Here is a 25,502-nt window from a genome sequence, read left to right as displayed (position 1 = left end):
TGTTAAAAAACATTTTTCAAAAACAAAATATAGTCTACGGGTTTCTTATTTTGGGCTTTTAAACTTCATTAGATTTATTTTCCAAACTTATTTTATTTTTGACAAAAAATATTATTTAACATTTTCCGATTATTTTAAAAAGCAGATTTTAACATTTAAAAGTTAGAAGAAAATCAACGGTCCTAAGTTTTGTGCGTATTTGCGAGTCCTAAAATAAAAAACAAAAAAGAGAAAAAAAAAACGAAAACTCCCAAACAAAAACAATGGCTGGAATGACCCTTAGTTCAGAATCAAATCAACTGTATTGACTTTTTTTGTTCGAAGATATTCTTTTTGCGAATTTAGGAAATGTTCTGATGAAAAGTTGTGTAACCTAACTCAGAATAAACATAAAGTGAATAGTTTAATTTAAAGTTAATCATATTTCAAGTAAGAAAATCTAATGTCTCAACTTTGAGTGTGTATTTCTGTTTATAAATAAAATAATACAAATAATGTATCTTAAAATTAAGAAGATAATATCTCAGGTAAAAATAAATAAATAATAAAACATAATTTTTTTATTAAAATATTTCTTAAATTATGATATTTGTTAATTAAATCAAAAAAATTTGGATTCAATTTATGAATTTATAGATTTTAGTTTGATTTTTGAATATTTTATCCATATTCGAGTATTAAGTCGGATTTGGGACAACCAAGATAGTACAGGAAACAAAGATTAACGTTTGGATCATAGTTCCACGTCCCAAAGAGTGCAAGTGAATTAGCTTATTTGAAAAAAAAAAGTAAAAAAAAAAACACAATTTAATCTACAGTGTAGCCTTTGAATGTGCAATTTTTGAAGGAACTAAATGCCTCCTGAGTTCAAGAAGATGATGCTGATACATAGAATGAGAAAAGGATTTGATTGTATGTATGACTGTATTAACATTATTATGATCTTTCACTATATGTATGTAATGATATAATAGTATAATAAAAAGGGTTATATACAATATGTGACCATTATTAGCTTCAAGTATCTTACAGAAATACAAGGCTGTACTCTACTAGCCAGCTCAGACCTGATCATAGATCAAAACTCGACAGTCATAAAGACTTAATCATCATATTTACACGTATTTTCAAAATTAATAACATCTTCAAATGGATGAACCAACTTATGAAGAAAATGAAAAGGCTTATTAAAGCTGTACATGTGTTTCACTGATTCAACATTAGCATTAACAGCAGAAGAAGCATAAGAGTACTACTATCATATATACCATGTGTTATGTACTATGTCTGGTGCTTACTGTCTCGCATAAGCAACAGGTTTTTCATCTCTTTGTAACCTTGGAACTCTTCCAGTGCATCAGCTGTGGTTTTTCTGGTGGCTATGATCCCAGAAGACATTATGCTCACCTGTTTTGATGCCTCCAGGATCTCACTGGGCCCTCCAATGTTGTTGTTCCAGGTTTCAGGATTTGTAACTCCTTGTGACAGGTGCTGTGAAGTGGAGAAATCTTGACGGAGAGGTGGTGCTTTCTTCAGCATTTGTACAAGCGCACCAACAGCAGCATCATGAGACTTTCTAATGGGAAAGAATCCTCCACCTTCAAATGTCTCAGCCAAAAGACCATGATCTAGAGATTCAGCTCTGCTCATGCACAAGGAATTGTGTTAAAATTGCTAAACTAAAAACACAGTCTAGCAAATTTTATGTTATCTATATCTTAAAGACAAGCAAGAAATAACCAGATTGTATGCTTTCTTTGAAGTTTGACTCAATACATAGAAATAAAACAACAATTAGTAATTAGCACAAGAATCTAGGAGAAGTTGTGAAAAGAGTCATAAGCATAAAAGTAGACCTCTATCTTGATGGATAACAAGTTAATATTCATTCAAAATTAAAATCAAAGCTCAATTAAATAAAATATTCAACTGTGAGATTTACAGGAGTGACTAAATTACATCAAATCAGAATTATGATCCACAAAAAATACAACAGTGCTCTCTATGAAGCAAATTGTTTTTCATGCATGCAACACTAGAGGCCAAATCAACCAATTAATCCCTACAATACCATAAGTAATTCCTAATCTGATACAAAAATATCACCTCGTATCTTTTGCCTTCAGTCATCTCTCAAACCACACTTAAACTATTTTATATCTGTTCAAGGGCAAGCAAATCCTTTCTATCAACAGGGAGCATTCCAAATGATTAAATCTCTTAAATACAGGCTAAACAATAGGTAGCCCTAAGCAACTACTCTGAACAATAACGGACGTGTAATTTCGAAATCAAGTTTCATGATAAGAATTTGGATACTATAGCATGTTTAAGTCTCACATCAAGTAATATTGGATAACTGGTGGAGATTTAAGTATTAGATTCTCTCCTCTGAACAACTAACTTTTGTGCTGAGTTCCCCAAATATTAAAGTGATTATCAAGGACGGTTCTGCCTCTTAACACCAAGCTTTTAATATGGGGTGATTTCCCATGTACTTGGGTGCTTAACATAAGGAATTCATAACTCCCTTTGAAGGAACATCAATTTTTATCACTAATATTAGAAATTCATGGACCTTTCCAACAAATGGGAGATCTCCCAATACTAAAGGAGACCAGTTAAGATTTTACCCCAGATAAACCAGGGTCCTTTCTCATAAGAAGTCTAATTTCCACTCTGCAGTAAATGGTGTATCAAGATTGGTTCCAATATCAATATTGCTGATACTATTTTCAAAGATGACATGAGGATGATCCTCAAAATCATGGCCTCCAATCCAGTGCAGGATGCTTCCATCTTAAAGGCCGTCTCTCTGCCTCTTAACATGCCATGGACCACATATTGAGGGTAGTCTCCTCAAGGATGTTTCAAAGGAATTTCTATTTTAACTATGCAAAGATCAAGCAAAATTGAAAAACTATAGGTTTTTTCATATTCTTTGTCAATTTCCTTTATCTTTCTCAAAGGATATTTTAAGGCTTGTTTGGTTTGAAAAGATGTTCAATTATAATTTCATTAGTAAATTACCAAAACCAGCGTAAAGTAAGGTTTGCACTCATTTATATATTGTAAACTTGTCTTATTTCTAATTGATGTGGCATCTCTAATACATCCCCTTATGCCGAGGTATGTATATCTTGAGTGTAGGACTAGACATGAATAGGTGGTCCAATAGCGATGGTGACACGACAGGTCTAATAAACAATAAATCTCGTTAGGATAAGCTTCAAAATAAGCTTCAGATGATTCTGATACCATCTTAAGAAATAGACATTAAACCTAACTCAACCTCACATAATTGACTTGTAAGGTAAGATTTACAACCACTAATATATTGTAAATTTACCTTATCTTTAATCGATGTGAAATCTCCAATATATACAACGGGTTGGTCATATATTTAAATCAATGGCATGACAGAACTTATGTCCCAGAATTGTGGATTCCTTAGTACAATACTACAATCAAAGGACAGTAGGATACATATGATCCTGGTATTATGTCTATCCGACCCTCTCTAATATTTGACTGGGGTTTATAAGACATAACTATCTGAACTATCAAATTTTTTGACAGCCAGAGAATCAATAGACCTGTAGAAGGAATAACATGAAGGATTTGTGCAACAATAAATAGATTAATTTTCACTGTTTAAATGTTTCAGTTTAACAAACGGCTAAAGAAGAAAAGGCAGGGCCATCATATTCAATCACTCCAAATATGCCACATCAGTCACTTATTTTTGGAAAGTATATCAATAAATACCAATAAAATAAAGATGGGGTAAAATAATGTAAACGAATCTAAACCGTTTCAATAGTATAGTCATTGTCACACATATCTTAAAAATTTACAAAATTTTGAGCAGCACTGGTACAGACCCAGAATATTTTTAGAAAAAAAGAATATGCAAAACTTTCACCAAGATATAGGCGAGGCCAAATACTCATGCACATCAAAAGTTGGTGTATTCACCAGTTAATGAGAAGATGTTAATCTCTGAAGCGTAAAAGAAGGAAAAGTCATAAACTCTTATACTGCTTGGTAAAACCGGAGCTGAAGATTGAAATAATGAAATTTAAACAATTGAGCTTATTTCTTATTTTGCTTCTATTTTTTAACCTGTTAGTAATAAATCTTTGTTTCATTCCTAGAGAGATTGTTGGACATAATTTCTAAACCAGACCACCAGAACCCCACAAGTCTATTAACCTAGACTTTCCCAGACCACAAACATGAAATTCCAGTGGGATGGAAGTGCTCCTGTTCCTCTAACTTGTTCAACCTGAACTACCTGCTTTTAACCCCGTAACGGATCAGATTGCATCCTATTGTGAATAACAAAATATGGTCGAAGAGAAATACACGTTTTAATGCAAGGACCCACCACAACATATTGTAGGATCCACTAGTCATATTTCATAACAATTGTTGTTTTCTCTCCAAGAAGAGCAATATTTAGTCACTAATTATGAGCATATCTAGCTTATATTCTTTTCTTATGCAGTAGATCAACACATAAGCAAGCATAAATGCAATATGCAGTACCTGCTTCCTGGATCCGTAATATCATCATCATCCACATCAAATGGACAAGTAAAATCAGTATCATCAAAATCATCCTGATAAGACCTACTGGAGGGCGAGCTGTTAGACGATATCTTGACTCCAGAATATTTTCGAGACTCATCTTTTCCAAGAGAAAACAGCTGCAAAAAGCAGAAGACACCCTTAACAAATCAAATATATTTTGAACAATGGAAAAAGTCCATCGTGGTTAGCACACGGCATACCTTTTCAGCTGTTGCACCAGTTTGCATAGCATTTGTAAATCTATCAATCTTAGCAGTGCCCCTTGAACCTATTAGGGGAGGAGACGGAGGCACATTATGCCTATTGGAATAACCAGGAAAATTAGCAACTTCAGCAGGTATGCTGACAGGAGCACTTCCAGATCGTAAAAGTGGTTTGCATGGTAATGGTCCTGAATTATCGGTTGAAGGTGATCGAGAGTGATAATAATCATCATAATTTGTATTCTTCTTTTGAATCAAAGACATCTCAGTTGGATGAGGAGGCAAACTTGCGGGGGGGAAACGCCGCAAACTTGCATTATACACTGAAGAGAGTGATTCTGAATAAGTAGGGGAAGGTAAATAAGATGGAGGTGAGGCTCTATAATGATCGAAACTAAAACTGCGCTGCCTTGAGGATGGTAACGATGATGGAGAGCCATGAGATGGCAAGCCTGCCACAGGAACAGAAGGAAACCTTCTCCACGGATCGGCCAATGGACTCCCAACATAGTCTGTTATAACTTGTGGGGACATTGGAGTCGAAGGTTCTGAGCTCACGCCTGAGACCACGGGGCAATACATCACACTAAGACACAGCCTACCAGAAGAAGTATCCACAGGGGTGAACCCGAATTTCATCATTTCAGCCTCTTCTTTCCGGGTGAAGGGCTCAACAAAAGAAGACACACGGTGAGTAAGGGTAAAATCCCTAATTTGTCCAGAAGAATTAAGCTCTCTGAATACTTTATAGGCAGGTAAAAGTCTAAGAGTGGAATACAAAGACCTCAAAAGCAAAGTTGATTTCTTATACGAGTTATGCAAAGAAACACTGCTTGACCTCCTACTGCATGAACTAGAATCCCTTGTCTTCCTACTTTCATACTGCACAACCCACCTCTCCACAATCTTTTCACTCCTTCCCACAACCCCCAATTCTTCCTGATCAGTGTTCCAGCCAAAAGGGCATCTTTCCTTCAGCGAAGAACTCCTGGGGAGAACCCTTCTGGGAGAGAGACTCGCAGTCACAGGGTCCCAATCCAGAGGTCTCTGCACTAAAATCACATCAATCACTATGCACTCAATGTTGTTCTGGCGCCAGATGTCAATGTTCTCCAACGCCGCCGGGCACTCCCGAAGCGCTAAATTGAACCACTTATCCCTCGGCCGCACACTGGACGAAGATGAAGACGATGAACACGGAGACAAAGCAGCTTGATCACCGTAAAAATTGCGAGAGGACACATAGGGTGCCCTTGATTCGAGTATTATATGAAGACTCTTGGCAAAAAACTCAGTGATTATCTGTTCCATCTTTGCAGCATCAGAGTGTGCATTACCATGAGAGGAAGCCATTACCTTTAGGCGTCAACAACCCAGCACAACCCTCAGCAACAAACAAAAGCTCCAATTTTCACCGTCAGCTTAGACCACCAATTGGAGTGTGTTTCACTGCATCAAACATCACACAGAACAACTTCAGAAAAAAAAAATCAAATGCAACACAAGAACCCATCAACTCTATTGCTATTAACAGCACTCGGTTGCCCAAAAAGAACCCGACAATGTCAAAGGGTGTCTGATTCTAGTAAAACGACAGCAGCCTATAGGGAATTTCTTTTTCAGCAAGCAGGGTCATAGAATTGATAAGAAAGCGCGTGCTTTCTTAAAGGAACAACAGAATTGTGTATGTGAAGAGAGAAATTGTATGAGAGAGTGAGAGAAGAGAGAATTGTTAGTCTGTTTACCTGTGGCGTGCATGTGAAAAGGGTTGATGCAAGGTCTTATCTTTGATTATCTTGGCTTGTGTTTGTGTTGTACGAGTTTACACAAAAACAAGGAAACGAAGGGAAAGCAATATAATGAAGAGTGTTGAGAGAAGCAAAGAAAGTAGGACTGGTTGAAGAGTGGAAAAGTGGGTCCCCCTTTTGGAGTGGCCGTTGTTCGATATACAAGGATTCTTTCTCTCTTTTTTCTCACTTCTGTTTTTATTGTAACAACATGCCAATATACAAGTTTAAAAAACAAATCATTTTCATATAAAATACATTACTTCATAAATTTTTTAAAAATATAAATATTATATTTTTAGTATGGTTATTATAATAAATTATTCATTGGTAAACTTGTATTTCTTCTCTCTTTTAAATATATTTTAAACCAACAAATCTCAAACTTGTAAGATTATTTGAAATAAATTTATACACTATTAAAAAATGATATTATAAAATACTTTTTTTAAATGAGTAATTTATTATGTTATTTCACTAAGTATACAAAAATTACAATGGTTGATGGTCATGTTTAGGTTAGTGATATAATAATAAACCTACTCGTTTTTAAACTTTTTATAGCAAAATGATTTTTTAAATATATTAATAAACTAAGTTAAACTATTAAAAGAAATCCAGGACAAAAAAGTCAAACTCAAACTTTATTTTTTTTAAAGAATGTCAAACTCAATACTAACAAAGTTTGACCTAATCTAACATACTTCCTCTTCACCTAAATATTAAAATTTGAAAACAAAAAAGAAAATTCAAACTACTTTCATGTTAAATTAGAAAAACTAAAAAAATAATTTATTTTGTTTTATTTTGAAACTGTTTTTCAAAATTAGAGATCTAGTTGAACCATCCTAAAATTTATACTTTTAATCACTTTTTAACTTTAAATTATACTTTCAAATATTTGATAAAAAAAAATAAAAAGAGAACAATCCTTCATAACATTCTTTAGAATTCCATAAAAAAAAATTAAAAACACTGTCATTCAAAATATAATTGAATTAGCATATCTTTTCATCTAAAACTATAGTTTAGTATTTCTAAATATTGATATATTTTTTTTAAAAAAAGTTGACTTTATATATATATATATATATATATATATATATATATATATATATATATATATATATATAGTTTCTTTCATAATCAAACTTCTAATCATACGATTAAGGATAAGATTTTATGTCAAAATGTTGGTTTCCGTTGAAATATATAAAATTATTCAAATTTAAGAAGAAAATTGGTAGTACTAATATTATAAGAAAAACGTCGATAAATAGTTTTGAGTGTGATTGTGCATTAAACAAAATATAATAGATATCTTTATATTTTTTATAGTTTTAATACTTTGAAATCTAATTTTATACATTTTTAAAACAACCACCTTGAATTAAAATTAATCAGTTACTTTCTTCACAACAATTTTAATTACTGCAAGCCTAATAATATATTAAGAATTCAGTTGAAAATTTAAAACAAAAATATTATAAGAATAATCCTAATTATATGATTTTGTTATCTGAAAGCACAAATCTAAAAGAAGATATACTTTTTATATTTAATATGAAGGATTAAAATACTATAATATATTTTTCTCATTGTTTTAGAAACATGTTACTATTTTTTAACCAGAAAATAGGTTTTAAAAAAAAAAAAGATGTTTGTATTTTTGAAGATTAAAAAACAGTTGAAGAAAGGTATGATTGAATTTGTGGGGATGTGTGAATAACAAGATCGACGCCCCACTGAGTCATAGCCTATCGTCTTCTCATTTCCCTGATTGTTAGGGTCCCTCCCATATTTATACATATTTATACACGCAAGACAAATTTTCAAGATTTTCTACTTTCTAAATATATCTTAATAATTTTTAAAAAAACTTAAGAATATGTATTTTTATAATTTCTGGAATATGTTTTATAAACAAGATTTTTAGAATCAATTTTCTAAAAAATATAAATATGAAATTCATTAACAAGTCTTCTAATATATACTTTAAATAATTTTTTAATATAAATTATAGGTTTTTGAAAGCTTTTCAAAACGATTTTTTCAAATTAGCTCGTTTATTTTCTTACTCTTATAGAAGGCGATGGAAAAAAATGAAGGTAGAAAAACAATTATTTAGTGGTGACAAACTATTTATCAGTAAAATGAATATTTATTTATAAACTTTTAGATCATTCAATAAAAATTAAAAAAATAAAATATATTTTTTTATTTTTAATGAAAATTAAAAATAGTTAAATTTCAAAACTTTTATTTAATTTAGTTTTTTAATTTAAAAAATATGTAGATTTGATTTTTTTAATTATATTTTATTAGGTTTATATGAAGTTTTATGATAACATGTGAGTTTTTTACATACACATTTTCGTTTCAACGTTAACTGAAAAACGTATTTGAAATATTAAATAAATTTAACAAAATTTAGTTAAAAAAACTAAATTCATACCATTTTAAAATTAGGAGGCTAAATAGAAATTAATTCCAATTTTCAAGTTAAGAGATTTAAATCATATTTAATCTTATATTTAAATAAATGATTTAGATAATCTCATTCTTATAGCAATAACTCTACATTTAAACTGACAAATCTTGAAATCAACTTTAAATATTAATGTAACATAAACTTTTAAAATAAGATTTCAAACGAGCTCATAAAAAGTGTGGGTATCATTTATTGATTGCTCGGGTATCGATTCTTGAAAAGTTACTAGCGGTAGCAGCAAGAGTGGGTAGTGTAGTGATGGAAGTTAATTGTTTTTCTATTAGTATGGAATGTTGTTTTTCTATTAGTATGGAATGTCGTTAGTAATAATGGCGTACAACAACAAGAAAACAAAACCATTTACAGAAAAAACTGAAATGTTAAGGCAGACGTTCCTTACACTACCACACCTTTCTCCCTACACCACCCTAATTTTTCTTAATTCTAAAAGTAACCTTAGGTAAATATTTACTTTTACCTTACCTTTTTATTTTTTCTTCAAAACCAAATGCCTTCCCATTTTCACTCCACTACCGCTCCACACCCCACCCCCACGTTTCATTTTCTTAATTATCTTTCCCTCTTCCTTCTCTCTTCCTCTTCCTTTTACTTTTTAAATTTTTCTTCAAACCCTAATCTCTTCCCCTTTTCACTCCAGGCAGCACCACACCCCACTCCCACATTTCATTTTCTTAATTCTCTCTTCCCTCTTCTTCTCCTCTTCCTTCCTTAGTACGCTTCTCTTGGTGCTTCTTTTGGTCTCATCAACACATCGAAATCAAGATATGTGATGTTATGTATGTTGTGCGCGAAAGAGAGAAAGCATTGGAGACCTCAACGGAAATGGGTCTTCAACGGATATCGAGATGATGATATGAAATGAAAGGCTGGTCATTAAGAGGATTGGTGATAAATTGTTTGGGTATACGATTATGAAATGATATGTAGTAAATATATACCACAACCAGCTTTCGCCTTTAAAATGTATTGTTGGAGAGATTTGTCAAGAGCAAACATGAATTCAGGAAGCAGAACTGCATGCATAGGTATTATTGGCAACACAAAGAACGCTTCCGGGGAGTAATCTATGATTCCTAGAATTTCAAGAGCGGAAGGAGCAAAACGTTCTTTATTCTATGAGAGATGTGGAAACACTTTATCCTCTTCTCTAACTACATTCTTGTTGTTCCGTGGATCCAGTTTCTGCTTCAAACAAAACTAGGTTTAAAAATTGCATAAGCATTCATCATTAAATCATGAATAAATCAACAGGGTAAATGATTTCCTATCGTGGTTTAATCAGTCATATATATTAAATTTATTGAATTTTATAATAATTACTTTAGAGTTACACTTGACATAATTAATCTAAAAATCTTAAAAACTCCATGAAAACTAGTCTCAAGAAAGATAATGAGTGTTTGTGCTTAGGGAGAGAAGTTTGAAGGATGGATATCAACATCCGTTTTTTCTTCAATATATGTTGATATTCGTACACGGATGTTGACGTCTGTTTATTCATTCGTTTATATATTGTTGAAGGGCAATTGGAAGATGCAGAAGCGGTGGAGGAAGTAACTCCCAAATGTTAATAGTTGCATGACACCCATTATAAGAACCCGGGCTTATGGCCCATTCCTTTTTTCCTTATCTGTCTTCTTTTTATCTTCTTCTCGTTCCCATTTATACCTGTCTATCTTTTCTCTCTTTTTTAGTTTTGTGTTCCTAATTCTTTTCTAATTTTCTGATGTCATTTCTCATTTATTTCTCACACAATTCTTTCACCTAATTCTTTTTTCATTTTTTAATGTAGGCTTGTTAAATCAAAGTTGTTTTAAAATAAAATGATTTTATTTAAGTTTATGCTTTGTCATGGAACTTATTTGATAAAGAAAAAACTAGTTTTATTAGTAATAATATTCTAATATGTTATTTTATTTGGATTATATTTTTTAAAATAATTTTGTATTTAACCATACACTGTAAAAAGTAATTTATAAATATTCTTATTTGAAATTATAAAAAATATCCATGGTTAATTACATCTATTTTCATCCCTACGAAAGAGTGTTCTCAACATAATGGAAGAATAATGATGCATAAACAAAAATAAAATTACATAATAAAAATAAAAACAAAAGTAATGCATAGCAGGGGCTTCTTCCTACACTCCCATTGTTTACTTCCTGAGTCTCCAAAATTTTTGAATGTCTAAATTAACCTTTGACCTTAATTAGGTCAAAAATCCTATTTCACATCCCTTTTCATTTGCGTCGCAGTTAGACAATCCCACACACCCCAAACTCCTTACACCTCTTTCCTTCATTTATGCAAGCATATGCCTCTTTCTTTGTTTCCACAGACACCAAAAGACCTCTATTCATTTACAAGTAAAGCCTCCATCTCCTCTCTTTAAAGATACATAAAAATTGATTAGGATTTTGTTTTAGGTTTGGGAATTCTAACTGCATTTAGAAATCCGCTTTGTGTGAAATGCGAAGAGGTTGAATCAGATTATGAAATTCAATTGAATGACTGAATTTTTTTTTGTATGAAATGTGATCGAATTCTAAAATCTAGTTAGATATAAAATGGATATTTTGAATCGAATTTGGGAATCCAATGATGATGGGTGTATCGAGTTCTGAAAATTGGTTTTATGAGTTGTTCATTGGATTTCAAATTTTAGTTTGTGTTAAGTGTTATCAGATTTTGAAATTTAGTTAGGTGTGAAATAAATGAGGTTCACCAGATTTGGAAATTCGATGGTGATGAGTGTATCAAATTTATGAATTGTTCACCTTATTGTGAAATTTGGTTTGTGTAAAGTGTCATAGAATTTTTAAATTTAATAAGGTATAAAATAGATAGGTTCACTGAATTTCGAGATCCAATTTTTGTTAAGAATCAATGGATTTCAAAATCTAGTTTTAACTGTGTTCAGCAAATTTTGAAATCCAATTTATATAGAAATATTGGAGTTTTTACACCAAATTTTGAAATGCGGAGATATAAAAGTCAATTACATGTTCGGTTTTGAAGATCTAAAAGTTTACCAAATAACAACAATCAATTGTTTTTGTTATGCAATAAAACAAAAGTCTGGTAAACAACAAATAAAATCAAGCATCAACGACAACAAATATAATTAAATGGTTGAATTCAACTTTTTCTTTGAAACAAAGAACAACCTTATAGACATATGACATATGCATCCAATCTTTTTAGTTTTTCATTCTTCATTTTCCAATCTATATATGTATAAGTTTCTAAGGAAGCATAATCACTAATCATATTACAGTAATAGCCTCCAAACTCAATCTTTTCCAACAAAAATGAAAAATTTCATCGTCTCACACTAGTATAATTTTAGTTTTTTAAATCGCGTTATATGTTTTTGTTTTCAAGAAAACGAAACAAAAATGAAATGGCAATTTTAAAAATTTTACAAACTTGTAGGCCCTGGTTGCAAAGGAACTGAAGTTATATATACCTTTATGCTTTGATTCCTCGATAACTGAGACCAAAAGGTAAGTAAACATTTTTAAAATTCTCGTAATTATTTTATCTGAGCGAGAAAAATCGGATTTGGTTATCCTAACAACCAAGTCGAAAGATGCATAATATTTTTAAAAAAAGATTTAAAGGTATTTAGCCTAGGTTCTTACGAGAATCGAAGTCCAGCGTCCTTTTTTAACCTTTTTTAGCCTAGGTTTGCTCTAAGGGTTTTTTTTTATTTGAAAAACTAATGCAATAACTTTTGGTTCAGGTTCTTTACACTAGATGAAATTTGTCACTTAGTACTTCAAATATTTGCAAGGCTTTCAGTTCCAACTCGTGTTGTCCCCTACATTCATGGAAAAGTTTTATTTTTTATAGACATGTTTTTAATATTTTTTTGGTATATTTATGTTAAAGTATTTTTTTATGTTTTAATGTGTATTTTTTATGTTTGATATATGTTGCATTAGTATTTGACATATTTACTTGTTGTAAGGATATCATATTCTTGTATAAATTTTTTTATTTATTCTAGGTCTGATAAATATAATTTATTGTTTTTGTGCTGGTTTGGTGATATTTTTTGCAAGTTTAATTTGTAGGAAGATAAAAAAACAAAAAAAATATTAAAAAAAACGCCTGCGTTAGGCTTCAGTTATAACCATAACAAAAGTATAAAATGGTATTTGGATTCAGTTTTGGAATGACCAAAGTCTAATTTCTTTTATAATTTAAAATATTATTTAATTTTAAGGATATTTAACCTCAGTTTTTGTAATAATCGAGTCGAAATATCGATTCTTGTAAGTATCGAGGCTAAATACTCTTAAAATTAAATAATTAAAAAAATTCAGAAAAAGTTTAGGTTTCAATTTTTATTTGAATCGAAACCTAATCCACACTTTTTATATTTTTTATTATTTATTTATGGTTTCTTGTTCTGTTTTAAGAGAACCAAAAAATAATAAGGACCTTTATGTTTCAGTTGCTAACCGAAGCTAAAAAGACAATTTATTTTATCTCGTGTTGATATGCTTTGATTATGAAATGAAACCCAATATCCAAAATAAATCGGTGCCAAAACTTTTTCTTGCAGTGATGGTCAGTTTTAAACCTTTTCTTGGTCTTTGTGTTACTCACATCAACCCATGCAAGAACCATCTCCACCCCAAGTTCAAACCTATTTCGAGAATACATAGGAGTCGAGTTGTTGTGCATTGGTCTTCATAATCAGTTTAGTGTCAGTCACATAGTTGTGTCTTGCTCAACCACTAAATACAAGAAAAAGTTCCCTACCTACCAAATCACAAAGTTGTTAAATGCAACAAATTCTCTAACAAAACCATCACCAACCTCATGTTCCAACACCACAATCACCATGTTGAAGTTCATTGAGACAAGCTCTAGGTCTCAAGTATTAAGGAGTACAAGTTCAGCTGCAACAACACTCCCAACATCCTTCATCAACAACAACTGCAAGCTCCACTATGATTATAATGTGGAGTAAAAAGATTTAAGTTGAGCATAAACCAAAATGTGGAGGTTAAATTCCAACCAGCAACAAAGGGTGGAGACAATGGTTTGTAGGGATGCAAGGGTGGATGTGTGTGGTGGAGGAAACGAAGGAAGCACGTCGCATTAGAAAAATGAAGAAGAATCTAAGGGGGTTTCTCCCTGCACCTTCATCTCTTCTTCCTACACCTCCAAAAAGATGTATTTGCCCTTTCATTTAATATAAATAAATAAATATAGATTTACACACACCCCATTATTCGTTTTGGCAATCCTTCACTCCTTCGTTCTTCTTCTTTGGTGGTCTTTCTCGTGGTTCCTAGTGTGGTGGGCGTTGTTCTCATAGTCCCTACTTCATGGTGGTGGTGGTGGCCTGGCAATGGCCACTGTTCTTGTTGGTGGTGGTATTGCTATACATTTGTTTGTGTTATGTGGTGTGAGGTGCGTGCTCAAGTGAGGTCAAAACCCTGCATTTCTTTAATAACTGAATTTTGAAATTTGTTTAATGCTTAAAAATATTTTGAAATCATGTTTAGAGATCGTCATTTTTCGAAAGCTAGTTAAGGGTTTACTGGATTTTGAAATCTGTCAATTTCTTAACCGACTTTCGAAATTCGGTGAACTTTTAATCGGATTTTGAAAGTCGATTAAGGATTCAACGAATTTTGAAATCCATTAAATTCTTAACCAGCTTTCAAAAATCGATTAAAGATTTGATGACTTTTGAAAGTCGATTAAGAGTTCAACGAATTTCGAAATGCATTAAATTCTTAATCGACTTTCGAAATTTGGTTAAGAGTTCACTGACTTTCGAAAGTCAGTTAAAGATTTGACGAATTTCGATAGTCGGTTAAGGGTTTAATAAACTTTGAAATCTGTCAAATCCTTAACTAGCTTTCAAAATTCGGTAAAGTCTTAATTGTATTTCAAAAATCGATTAAGAATTTAATAAATTTCGAAATTCATTAAACCCGTAACCAACTTTCAAAATCCAATTAAAGATTGACGAAATGAAAAAGGGGGTACATGTAAATTTTTGGAGGTATAGGAAGAAGGGATGGAGGTGCTGCGAAACACCCATAATCTAATTTACAAAATCCACTTTTACATAATCTAAACCTAAAACACTCGTCTAGGTTTTGAAATCTAGTTATGTATGAATTTTTATTGTTCACCAGATTTTGAAATCCAATTATGTGTGAATTTTTTTGTTTTTTCCGTTTTCAAAATCCGATTATATATCAATTTCTTTTTTTACTATATTTCAAAATCCTGTTACGTGTAAACTTTATTTTTTCAACAAATTTTGAAATGATTAAGTGTCAAATTCTTTTGTTCACTTGATTTTGAAATCTTGTAAAGTGTTAAGTTTTTTCATCATATTTTAAAATTTGATTAAATATCAATTTTTTTATCAATCAAATTTCAAAATCTGATTATATGGTTTTTGTTTAGGGTTAAATATGTTTTTGATCCCTTAACTTTTAGTGAAAATTGGAATTAGTCTCTCTTCAAAACTTTGGCCTAATTTAGTCCCCAAACTTTAGAAATGTGTGAATTTAGTCCTTTTAACTAAATTTTGTTAGGTTTATTTGATGTTTCAAGTGCGTTTCATGATAGCATTTGAGTTATTTACACCGTTTGATACATTTTTGCTTCAATGTTAACTGAGAAATGCGTTTCAAACATCAAATAAAGTTAACAAAATTTGGTTAAAAGGATTAAATTCACACATTTCTAAAGTTTGGGGACTAAATTAGTCCAAAGTTTTGAAGATGGACTAATTTCAATTTTCACCGAAAGTTAAGGGACCAAAAACATATTTAACCCTTTTGTTTATCGAAATTCGGAATCCTACAGAGTGTTGAACTGAATTTTAGAATGTCTCTCTCTTGAATTTGATACACCCCACCCATGTCACGCATACAATAACTATTTATTTATTTAATATATATTTTGTAGGAGTAAAATAGAATTGCAGCAAAAATTGGTGGTGCAGGAAGAAACCCTGTATAGAAGGAGTGATACCAAAAACTTTCTTGGGCCTTACAAGGTTTTTGGGACATAATTGGATATCTGCAGTTTTTCTTGTAGTTCATATTTAGTGGGTTTCTCTTCGCACCCCTAAACTATTCCTTCAAATTGAAGTCAATAATAATATTAGTGTATGGACATCACCCTCCTATTTTTGTAAATTGCTAGAATATTATTTTCATGTAATAATAAAGTTTTTAACGAATTAAGATGAATGTATTTTTTTTAGACTAACTAAATTATAATTTTGCCCGCTTTTAATTACTTGATCCACATTTTCTTTATTCTATTTTTTTTTTTTAATTCTGGTCATTACATTTATCATTCTAGTTTTAATTATAATTTTTGTTTAGTTTATTTATCAATTTACTATTTGTGACTGCATTTAAGGGATACTTGAATAAACCATCAATGGATTGTACTTTCATAAGAAATTACGGATCATTATAATAATAGACCCTATAACGTGACTGTAGAGTCATTTCTCTAATGCAAAGTTAAATAAGAATTGAATTCTTACTCTAAAAACTTCCTTAATAACTTACATTGGAAATACCTTTACTAAAAAAATGACAAGTTTTATGCCTGTAATTAACAAGCAATATTACAAATAACACATTTCTAATGGCACTTTAACTAACATATCAGCTTATCTTAATTAAATCTGTTTTTTCTTTTCTTTTTTTAATTCTTTTAATTTAAAAAAAATTGTTTTAGTTCCTCATCCAAACATAAAAAAAGAATATTTAAAAAATAAAATAAAATGTAATTGAGTATTTTACAGTAATAAGATAAAACTAAAATAAGTTACCAAGTAGACGATTTATAATTGTTAATGGTATGTTTATATGCTCTAGATAAAGTAATATAAAATTTTTCAAATTACAAGTACTACAAATATCAAATTTAAATTTTGAGAACAAAGAATAAGTTTTATCCGACTAAAAGCAAAATTAATTAATATAAAAAATAAAAAAATACTAGAAAATCAACTGAAACCCAGTAGAAAAGTGAATTTGCTGAATTAATTTAATATTTTCAAGAAAAAAGTGGACTTCATTGGAAGAATGCTTGGAAAAAAAAAATATACGTACATAACTTGTATATGACTGGATGGAGAGAAAAAAAAATAGATTGACTAATTTGATTGTAAATGGAGGAACACATGCGGAAGATACAGTAAGTGTAAATTGGAATTAAACCCATACATTTTACACTTTTACATTAAAAATAGTGAAATCACTAGTAAAAAACAGCATGCAACGTTGAATATTTTTTGTTTTTAATGACGCATTTGAATTCGACGTCATAGTGGGAGACGTAAGTTTGACGTCGAATTTTGTAAATATTCGACGTTAATAATTTTTTTTTTTTTTAATTAATTGTGATCTTCTTTTACAACTCTACGAGACCTGAAAAACAAAAAAAACAACAAATTTCAGTTTTTGGTATTTTATAAAACATGAATTATGAACGTGTAGTATCAACAGCAAACAATAATAACCAACAATAATAACCAACAATAATAACCAACAACAAACAAATTCAATCAAACAATAACAACAAACAAGTTCAACAAAAAAACAACAAACAAGTTCAACAAATAAGTTTCTCAAAATAAAAACGAAAACTAACCTTCAAAATGTGGGTTCGTCGGAATAAAGTTTCGTCACCAGTGAGAGAGAAAATAGAATGCGCCTACGAATGACAAGAACACGAAAATAATTGGTTAAAACAAACAAAAATCATACATAAAGTAATTAATTAACATGCATTTGTATCAAATGAAAGAAAGATTATATGTGATGCTCGTCAAACTACGTTCGAGAAAAGTTTGAGAAGAGAATAGAGTATCGCGCGCTAAGATAAAGTGAATGAATTTTCAATCTTTCGCTCAAATTTTTATTGAATTCACTACCTTTTGACGTCAAATTTAAAATTTTACGTCGAATCACAATTTTAAACGACATTTAATAATTGAATTTATTTACAAAAATGTCACTGCTGATTTTTAACGTTAACGTTAGCTATTCAGTGGTTGGACATTAAATATGTGACTTTATACACTGTTTTTGTATTACTGAATACAATAAGTTTTTTTTTTTTCGTTTTGCTTGAAAACAAATAAAAAATCTGACAGCACGGATCTTTGTAAGAAAAACATAGTGGTTTCCAAGAACCTCTCCCACCGTAATTCTTATCAACATGGTGACAAGAAGATTTGATTTTAGCATCTTTGTTGAAAGAGATGTTCTTACGAAGTAGATTGGTTGCTATTGGAATCCGAGTACGAGATTACGATCTTACTACTTGCATATATATTAACTCCATCATTACGTGTAGTCCATGTCATCTATTAAAGTTAAAGGACATGTAAACTTACATAAACTCATATTACAATAAATTTGTTAAATTTTCATTTGGATAAATATCCACGGAATAAATATGTGATCAGTGGTAATGTAAGTAAAAAACAACCTCCAAACGCATAAAATGATAAATTTTATTATCATAACTTAAATATTCTATCAATATTACGTTTTCTTATATTGAGATTCTTTTTTCTAAATAAATTTCATTTATTAATATAAATAATTAAAATATACAAGGCAATTTTAACCAGATTTAACTTACTTGTAAAAAAAAACTTAATGAAATATTTTTGTAATATTATCATAGAAAAAGTTGTATATAAATATTACATGCTTGTTAGAGATTCGATTTATTCTGCTAATGGATGATGGCGATATTAATGAAGAAACAACAATTTACAAGCGATGAAGACTAAATAATTCTTCGTTTTTTATAAAATATAATTTTATTTTAATAGCTTCTTAGTTAAAGAAGAATGATATGTGTTGGCAAATGTATTAAAGACTAAGTTCATTATTTACGACTTTTTATATCTTAGTTCTAATCTAATTTTGGATAAGGTGGTCAATTGGACATGTTATATTTCTTTTGCTTAAATAGTAAATATAAAAATAATACGTTGGGAGATACAGAATGATTAATATGTTGTTAATATATATTGCATGTTATGATATCAGTATATTTGTGTATAACTATAATCATATATGTAAAATGTTTTATAACTTTTTCATTCTTATTTATGGATTAATTTATAGATAACTTACTTGTAGACAAATGAGTTGGTAGTAGGTAAGTTACTTAGGTCAGTGTATATATATAGCTATGTATTATTAGTTGGTGAATAATTTGTGAATAAAGAAAATGCAAATGAGTGTGATGAGCATCTTTCCACATTTTTTCTTGGTCGACTCTTGATGGTATGAAAAAAAGAATGCAAAATGATAGGTTGGATATAGCGAATGGTTGTATGAGCATTTTTATTTGAAATGCGGTGTGCATGAGAATAATATGTTAAAGAAAATGAAAGGTTTATCCACCCATGGATGGTAAAATAAAACTATATATGATACATCAAGTGGGATGATCTAATAAAGGCGAACAACAATGACCAAACCACAGAAACAAAAAGAAGAAAAAAGAAAGGTAGCAAAGCCAAAAAGCGATCATTCAAATACTAATTCAATACTGAAAAGCTCCACAAAAATCAAACATGAGATCTTTGGACCAGATCGTTAACTCAGGTATGCATTAACTACTATTCTCCTTCTCATCTTCTGTTAACATCACACATATACTTTGCAATTTTATGTTAGAGGATGTATAAATGGCACACTGTTTAGGGTTTAGTATGAACGAAGAAAGTAGAACTGGCGTTTAAAATGTAGACATGTGGCTGGGAAGTCCCAGTCATGGTGTGTGAAGCACCATAAATAAGTGGGAGAAATAAAAGACCAAGAATTAAAGACAGCAGTAACAGATTAAGGATTATCCGTTGCGATTATGGAGCTGGTAGCCGCAATTGCAAAACCCTATATTAATGCATGTGGGCGTATATATATATATATATATATATATATATATATATATATACACACGGACACACAAGTTAAGCAACCTTTCAGTTTTGCACTTGTTAAATCAACCACTTGTGACTTCTGAGTGTGTCTGGAACCGTGATGGATAGGATGAAAACCAGCAAGATCTTCACAAGTATATATATATATATATATATATATATATATATATATATATATATATATATATATATATATATATATATATATATATATATATATATATATATATATCAAGTGTTAACGTAAAATAAATAAATAAATATACTTTTAATTCCAAAACTTTGAAACAGAATTCGAATTTGCCATTTTCTAAAATTTTGATATATTATGGAAACAAAAGTTTTTTTTCATCACTGTACAAGTTGTCATACACTCGAGAGTGTATTGAAAAAAAAATAATGGCCAACATCACATATTTTGACCTCTGACCAATCACTTATCTCTAAATCAACTTCTTATGTTTCTAATTGAGGCTCCGTTACACTTTACATGTCTATCGATTCACCATGTCATATCAATTTTGTGTAACTTTTTAGAAATCGATCATAAAAAACATGTTCTCGAATAACTTCAGTTTCTAGTTTTTGCTTATTCAAACAAGTAACACACAGATAATAAAATCTCCCATTATTGTTTGGAAAATCTATATTTGCAAATTCAATAAAATTTTCTACACCATTCTCATATTCATTTGTTGTCCGTATCAATTTTATTCAACTCCGATCCATTATTAACGCTAAAAACCAACACCTTTACTTTTAGGTGGAGCTAGGAAACAATTAAAGACACAATTAAAGGTTTCCAATTTGTTGGAAAACCTATCTGGTTTGATCATAACAAATTATGTTTCATTAAAAAGAACGACTTCACTCGTTTCATATCTACTTAAGATCATAAGCTCATTAAAGTTTAAGACTTACCTCGAAATCATAACAAATCATTCACATAATGCATGTGAGATACAAAACTGATCATATAGAATGCACATCAACTAAGTTGTATTCACAACTTACCAAACTAAAATATTTGCTTTAGTGCTTTCAATTTCTCATTGTAAGCACAACGAATAGATAACTACAAGCTTAATGCCTTGTTGGAAGCCTAAGGCTCAACATGAAATTTGATGATAGTGGTATTAACGACAACATAATTTCACTACAACTTGTGTGTTGCCTCAAGAAGCCAATAACAAAATACAATTGTCAAAGATAGACACAATATAATTAAGGAGGTCAAATAAAGAGGAATGATAATTTTTTATCAAACAACCCTTAAACTAACACATTAATAATCTATTTCTAAATTTTTTTCTAAAACTCTTTAATTTTCAATGTCCACGGTGAAGCTTGAAACTTCTTTATCCAAAAATGCAACACACAAACATACATTTCATAATGAAATGTACATTCACAATTCATCAACATCACAAAAACGTAAACATTAGGTTGAAATGTTAGCCTTGCAGAGAATATAACACGCATCACACCACATAACAATGACCAAACGCACTGGAGAACGACCAAATGCACACCACACACTTAAGAATGTCCAAACACACACCATGTTGTAACTTACAAACCCACACAACCAGCGACATACTAGAGGAACAACCATGGCGGGAGATTTACCTACTATAGACTAGAGCTTCAACCACGATGACAACAACCACGACAACTTGACCCACCCACCAGTGATGACAAAGAACATAAGCAAAGAACAGGGCAAAGAGTGAATGAGACAAGCAAGAAACAAAATAAAGTGAAACACAAAGACAATGAAGTAAAACAAGAACGAGAAGAAATGAGAAGAAGCATGCAAAAGAGAGAAAATGAAGAGCGAAAGAAAAGTTAGGGAAGAATATCAAACATTCTACAATGCTTATTGTGACTAACCCATGTAGAAAGTGTTCTCCAATATTATATTTTTTTCATCGCACTACTTTTTATAGTAGTTCTAAGTCTAACTAGTACAACAAAACGACTATCTATGTCGATTTTGAGTGAAATAAGTATAGAAATCTTTGTAATTTATTATATTTTAGTCACTACCACTTTTTATATCTAGTAGATTTCAATTAGTATAAAAAATCGCTATAAAATATATTTTTTGCACTATAGTGTATAGTCCTTTTAGTTTGATTACATTAAATTTTTTTGATATATTAAACATTTTTCATGCTAAAATTTAAAGTGTTTATATCATTTAACATGTTTTAATTCAATTGAAAAATGATACATAAAAAATTTAACACAATTAAATTTAAGTTTGGAGATTGAAATATAGTTTAATTTGAACAAAAATAAATTTCAATTTTGTATCAAAGTAAATTTAAAAATTAAAAACATATTTTAAAAAATACTCTATTATTATTGATGAATATTAAACATCAGATAGGGTGGGTGGAACCCCAGCACAAATATATGTGTAATCCTTGATGAAGACATAGCATGTGCGACAGCGCATGTTCATAAAATTTTTGGGCATTATTATCGGACAGCAAAATGGACACAACATAATCTAATATCATCCTGTTAAATAGTATGTTATGCGTGGTTATACATATATTGCGATGTGCTCCATGTATATTCTTCCAAAGAGCATTGCCTCTGTCGGTAATTCCCTTGTCTCTCTCGATGTGGGACCAAAGAAACAATAAAGGAGTAGTGAGATCCAACCCACCAAGATACAGATCAAAGTAGTGGTACTTGTAGTACTGCCAGAGCAAAAGCAAAAGCATTTTCTTTAAAAATTCCCAAGCCCAGTGATCTCTCTTCGCTGCTTATTTACTGTACACGACTCTAATTTCTTAATCACTACAAACAGTACACGGCTAAGTTAATAAAAAAACAGTAAAAAATAAACCACTTTTCTCCTCGTACGTTACCTCATTAAAAAATTTATAATAATACCCCCAACCCTCAATCAACCACTTTCCTCCTAAAAAGTACAGCTTGTCGACAAATAAAATCAGATTGGAGATCAAATTTAGCTTAAACATGTTGCCAATTTGATCACTTGTTATCGTTAACCAGCTTCTTTAATCAGGAGCCACATCTTGTTAAATCCACCAGATTGTGATCTATATCTACTTGCATCTCTCAAGATTCTAAAACAATATTGGGACCATTTTTCTATCCAAACATATGTATCATATACGACAGCCAAATAACTATTAACATATCGCAAACATCGTATAATTATATATGTACAAGAATGACGCATCACACATACACGAGATCAGAGATGTACCAGAATATACATAGATGAAGGTATATATAGTATAAAGTTTCTGCAAGCAAGATCAAAATTTTAACTGTTATGGATTCGAAATGGAAACTTTTATCATAGTAAAACCCGAAATTATTTAACAATGTTGTTATTGAAACAGAAACACACGCAAAGGAACCAGCTATCGTTATGATTGAAATGTGGTGGTAAGTAGCATTATTCTTTGATAAAATGTAAATGCGACTATCGCTATCTGTCGGGTAAAGAGGTGTGAGAAAACAATATTACAGTAACTTTCAGAACTCCTTTCATTCTGTACCAAATAGATTTGCTTTTGAAGGAAAGAGGTTATATAATAATTTCATTACAATTTCTTTTCGTTTTATTTTATTTACTTTAAGACTTTTATATCAAAATGCTTTACAAGTGTGTCGTGTGATTTTCTTTTTACAGGAAAATATTGCCATCAGTATAAACTTTAGCAAAAGTGATATAATTCATCATTTCTTAAAATAGCTCTATATGTTACACGTTTCAATGTCTATGTTATTTCTCTATTTTTATAAATATCTCCTTGGGATAAATTCTAAATTTTTATGCAATTATATAATTTATGGTTTATTGATTACAAAATAACTATTAGGAAGAGAAAATATAAAAATATTTTTTTATTATAGAAAAGGGTTAAAATAATTTAAGCAATATTGAACTTATTTCTCGTATATTTTCTCTTATCATTCCATTTATATATCTTCATACACGTAGAAAATATTTAACCTTTATTTTTTGAATTTTTCTCATCTTTTTATTGCACCCATCCTGTGTTTTGCACAATTGAAAGTGAATAGTATAATATAAATATTTTTTTTGCTTTTTTTTTATCAAATTATAAATGTTATATATGGTAGTTTATGGACTACGTTATAAAAAGAGCTCTTTAAAAGGCGTATTAAGAATGAGTTTTAATTAGTTGATAGTATGCCCAAATTGCATATATTAACCATATCATGAAACTTAGACTATAAGTAGAGATATTTTAAAAAGAAGAGACAAAAATAGAGAGATAATAAATAAGTAGAAATTAAAGAAAGAATAAATAAGAAATAAAGCAAAAGAATAAAGATTTTCTTTTTTTTTTAAATATATACGGAAAACTGAGTGAAAATTAGATAAAAGATAATATATATATTTTTAATCTCTTTGAAAGTTTTAAAGTCTGAAAAAAGAATATAGTCGAAGTGATTAGTTTGTTAGTAAAAAAAAAATTAGACAACTATGTATATTTGAAAAGTTTGAAAAAAAATGTGCAGCTGTTTTAGAAACTATGCAAGTTCTATATTGGTAAATTTTGAAAAATATTTCACTTTTCTTAATTGGGAAGTTTGGGTGACAAAACTAGTTTTCATGTTTGAAATCAAATTTGGTTCCTATTTCTTTGTATCCTTTCCATGTGTCTATAATTGAGTATAATGTAGACAGAAATCCGACATTAATATTTGCCCTACAGAGTGGAGGAGTGTATATAAATGTTGTGTATCATATAATCATATCTAAAATCAATCCCCTTTAGATATTGCACTTTTTGGGTTATGGTGTAACTTAAAAGGGCCAGCCAGACACGAGGTTTCTCCAACATCTGCCACATCCACAATGACAGCATTAAATTAAATTAGCTGTCAGCTCCACATGAAGCATCTATGTTAAACATAATAAGATTAGTTTATTAGATATTTTGTCGGTTAAATTTTGAAGGAAAATATAGATTAGACTTATCAATTTCGTTTTGATTTGGCTTCATCTAAATGTTAGAAAAATTTATAAATAAAAAAGTTTTCAATTAAAAAGATTCACTTGACCAAAATATCTCCGTAGAGCCAAAATCAATCTATGAAATTTCTTTTTAAAGAAACTATTCATTTTATTATAAAAAAATGAAATTAACAATTAATATATCACAATTAACATAGATTTTATAATTTTTTTTAATAAATTTAGTGGTTTATTTAGGAAAATTAAGTAATAATAGGAGGTTGAATTCTTAACTAGACTAAAATATTTATTTTTTCTTAGCAGCTAAACATATTTAATTTTTCTTATTAGTTAAATATAATTTTAAAATATATAAAATAGTTATTTAATTTTATTATGTAAAAAATTCAGACATAAAGTAATAAACTTATAAAAAATAAGTTTATGAATT

General features: G+C 30.0%; 1 protein-coding gene across 1 annotated transcript; it reads right to left on the bottom strand.

Annotated features, from left to right (window-relative positions):
• Positions 1 to 976: 976 nt before the first annotated feature.
• Positions 977 to 6,701, bottom strand: LOC108322483 (autophagy-related protein 13b). Its single transcript, XM_017554601.2, has 4 exons — positions 6,545 to 6,701; positions 4,797 to 6,248; positions 4,552 to 4,712; positions 977 to 1,642 (listed from the first exon to the last, which is right to left on the bottom strand). The coding sequence occupies exons 2-4, from the start codon at positions 6,150 to 6,152 to the stop codon at positions 1,282 to 1,284; spliced, it is 1,878 nt and encodes a 625-aa protein (XP_017410090.1). The 5' UTR covers positions 6,153 to 6,248; positions 6,545 to 6,701; the 3' UTR covers positions 977 to 1,281.
• Between the last annotated feature and the right edge of the window lie 18,801 nt (positions 6,702 to 25,502).

Source organism: Vigna angularis, chromosome 1 (genome assembly GCF_016808095.1).
Source record: "Vigna angularis cultivar LongXiaoDou No.4 chromosome 1, ASM1680809v1, whole genome shotgun sequence".
NCBI classification, from domain to species: Eukaryota; Viridiplantae; Streptophyta; class Magnoliopsida; order Fabales; family Fabaceae; genus Vigna; species Vigna angularis.
This window is presented reverse-complemented; position numbering and strand designations above follow the sequence as displayed.

Bases quoted from the DNA above. Each gene is read 5' to 3' on its own strand.
- LOC108322483 (XM_017554601.2), bottom strand. From the start codon at position 6,152: ATGGCTTCCTCTCATGGTAATGCACACTCTGATGCTGCAAAGATGGAA. The intron at 4,713-4,796 runs GTATGCCGTGTG...TGCTTTTTGCAG, and splicing joins CTGGTGCAACAGCTGAAAAG to CTGTTTTCTCTTGGAAAAGA. The intron at 1,643-4,551 runs GTACTGCATATT...GTGCATGAGCAG, and splicing joins ATTACGGATCCAGGAAGCAG to AGCTGAATCTCTAGATCATG.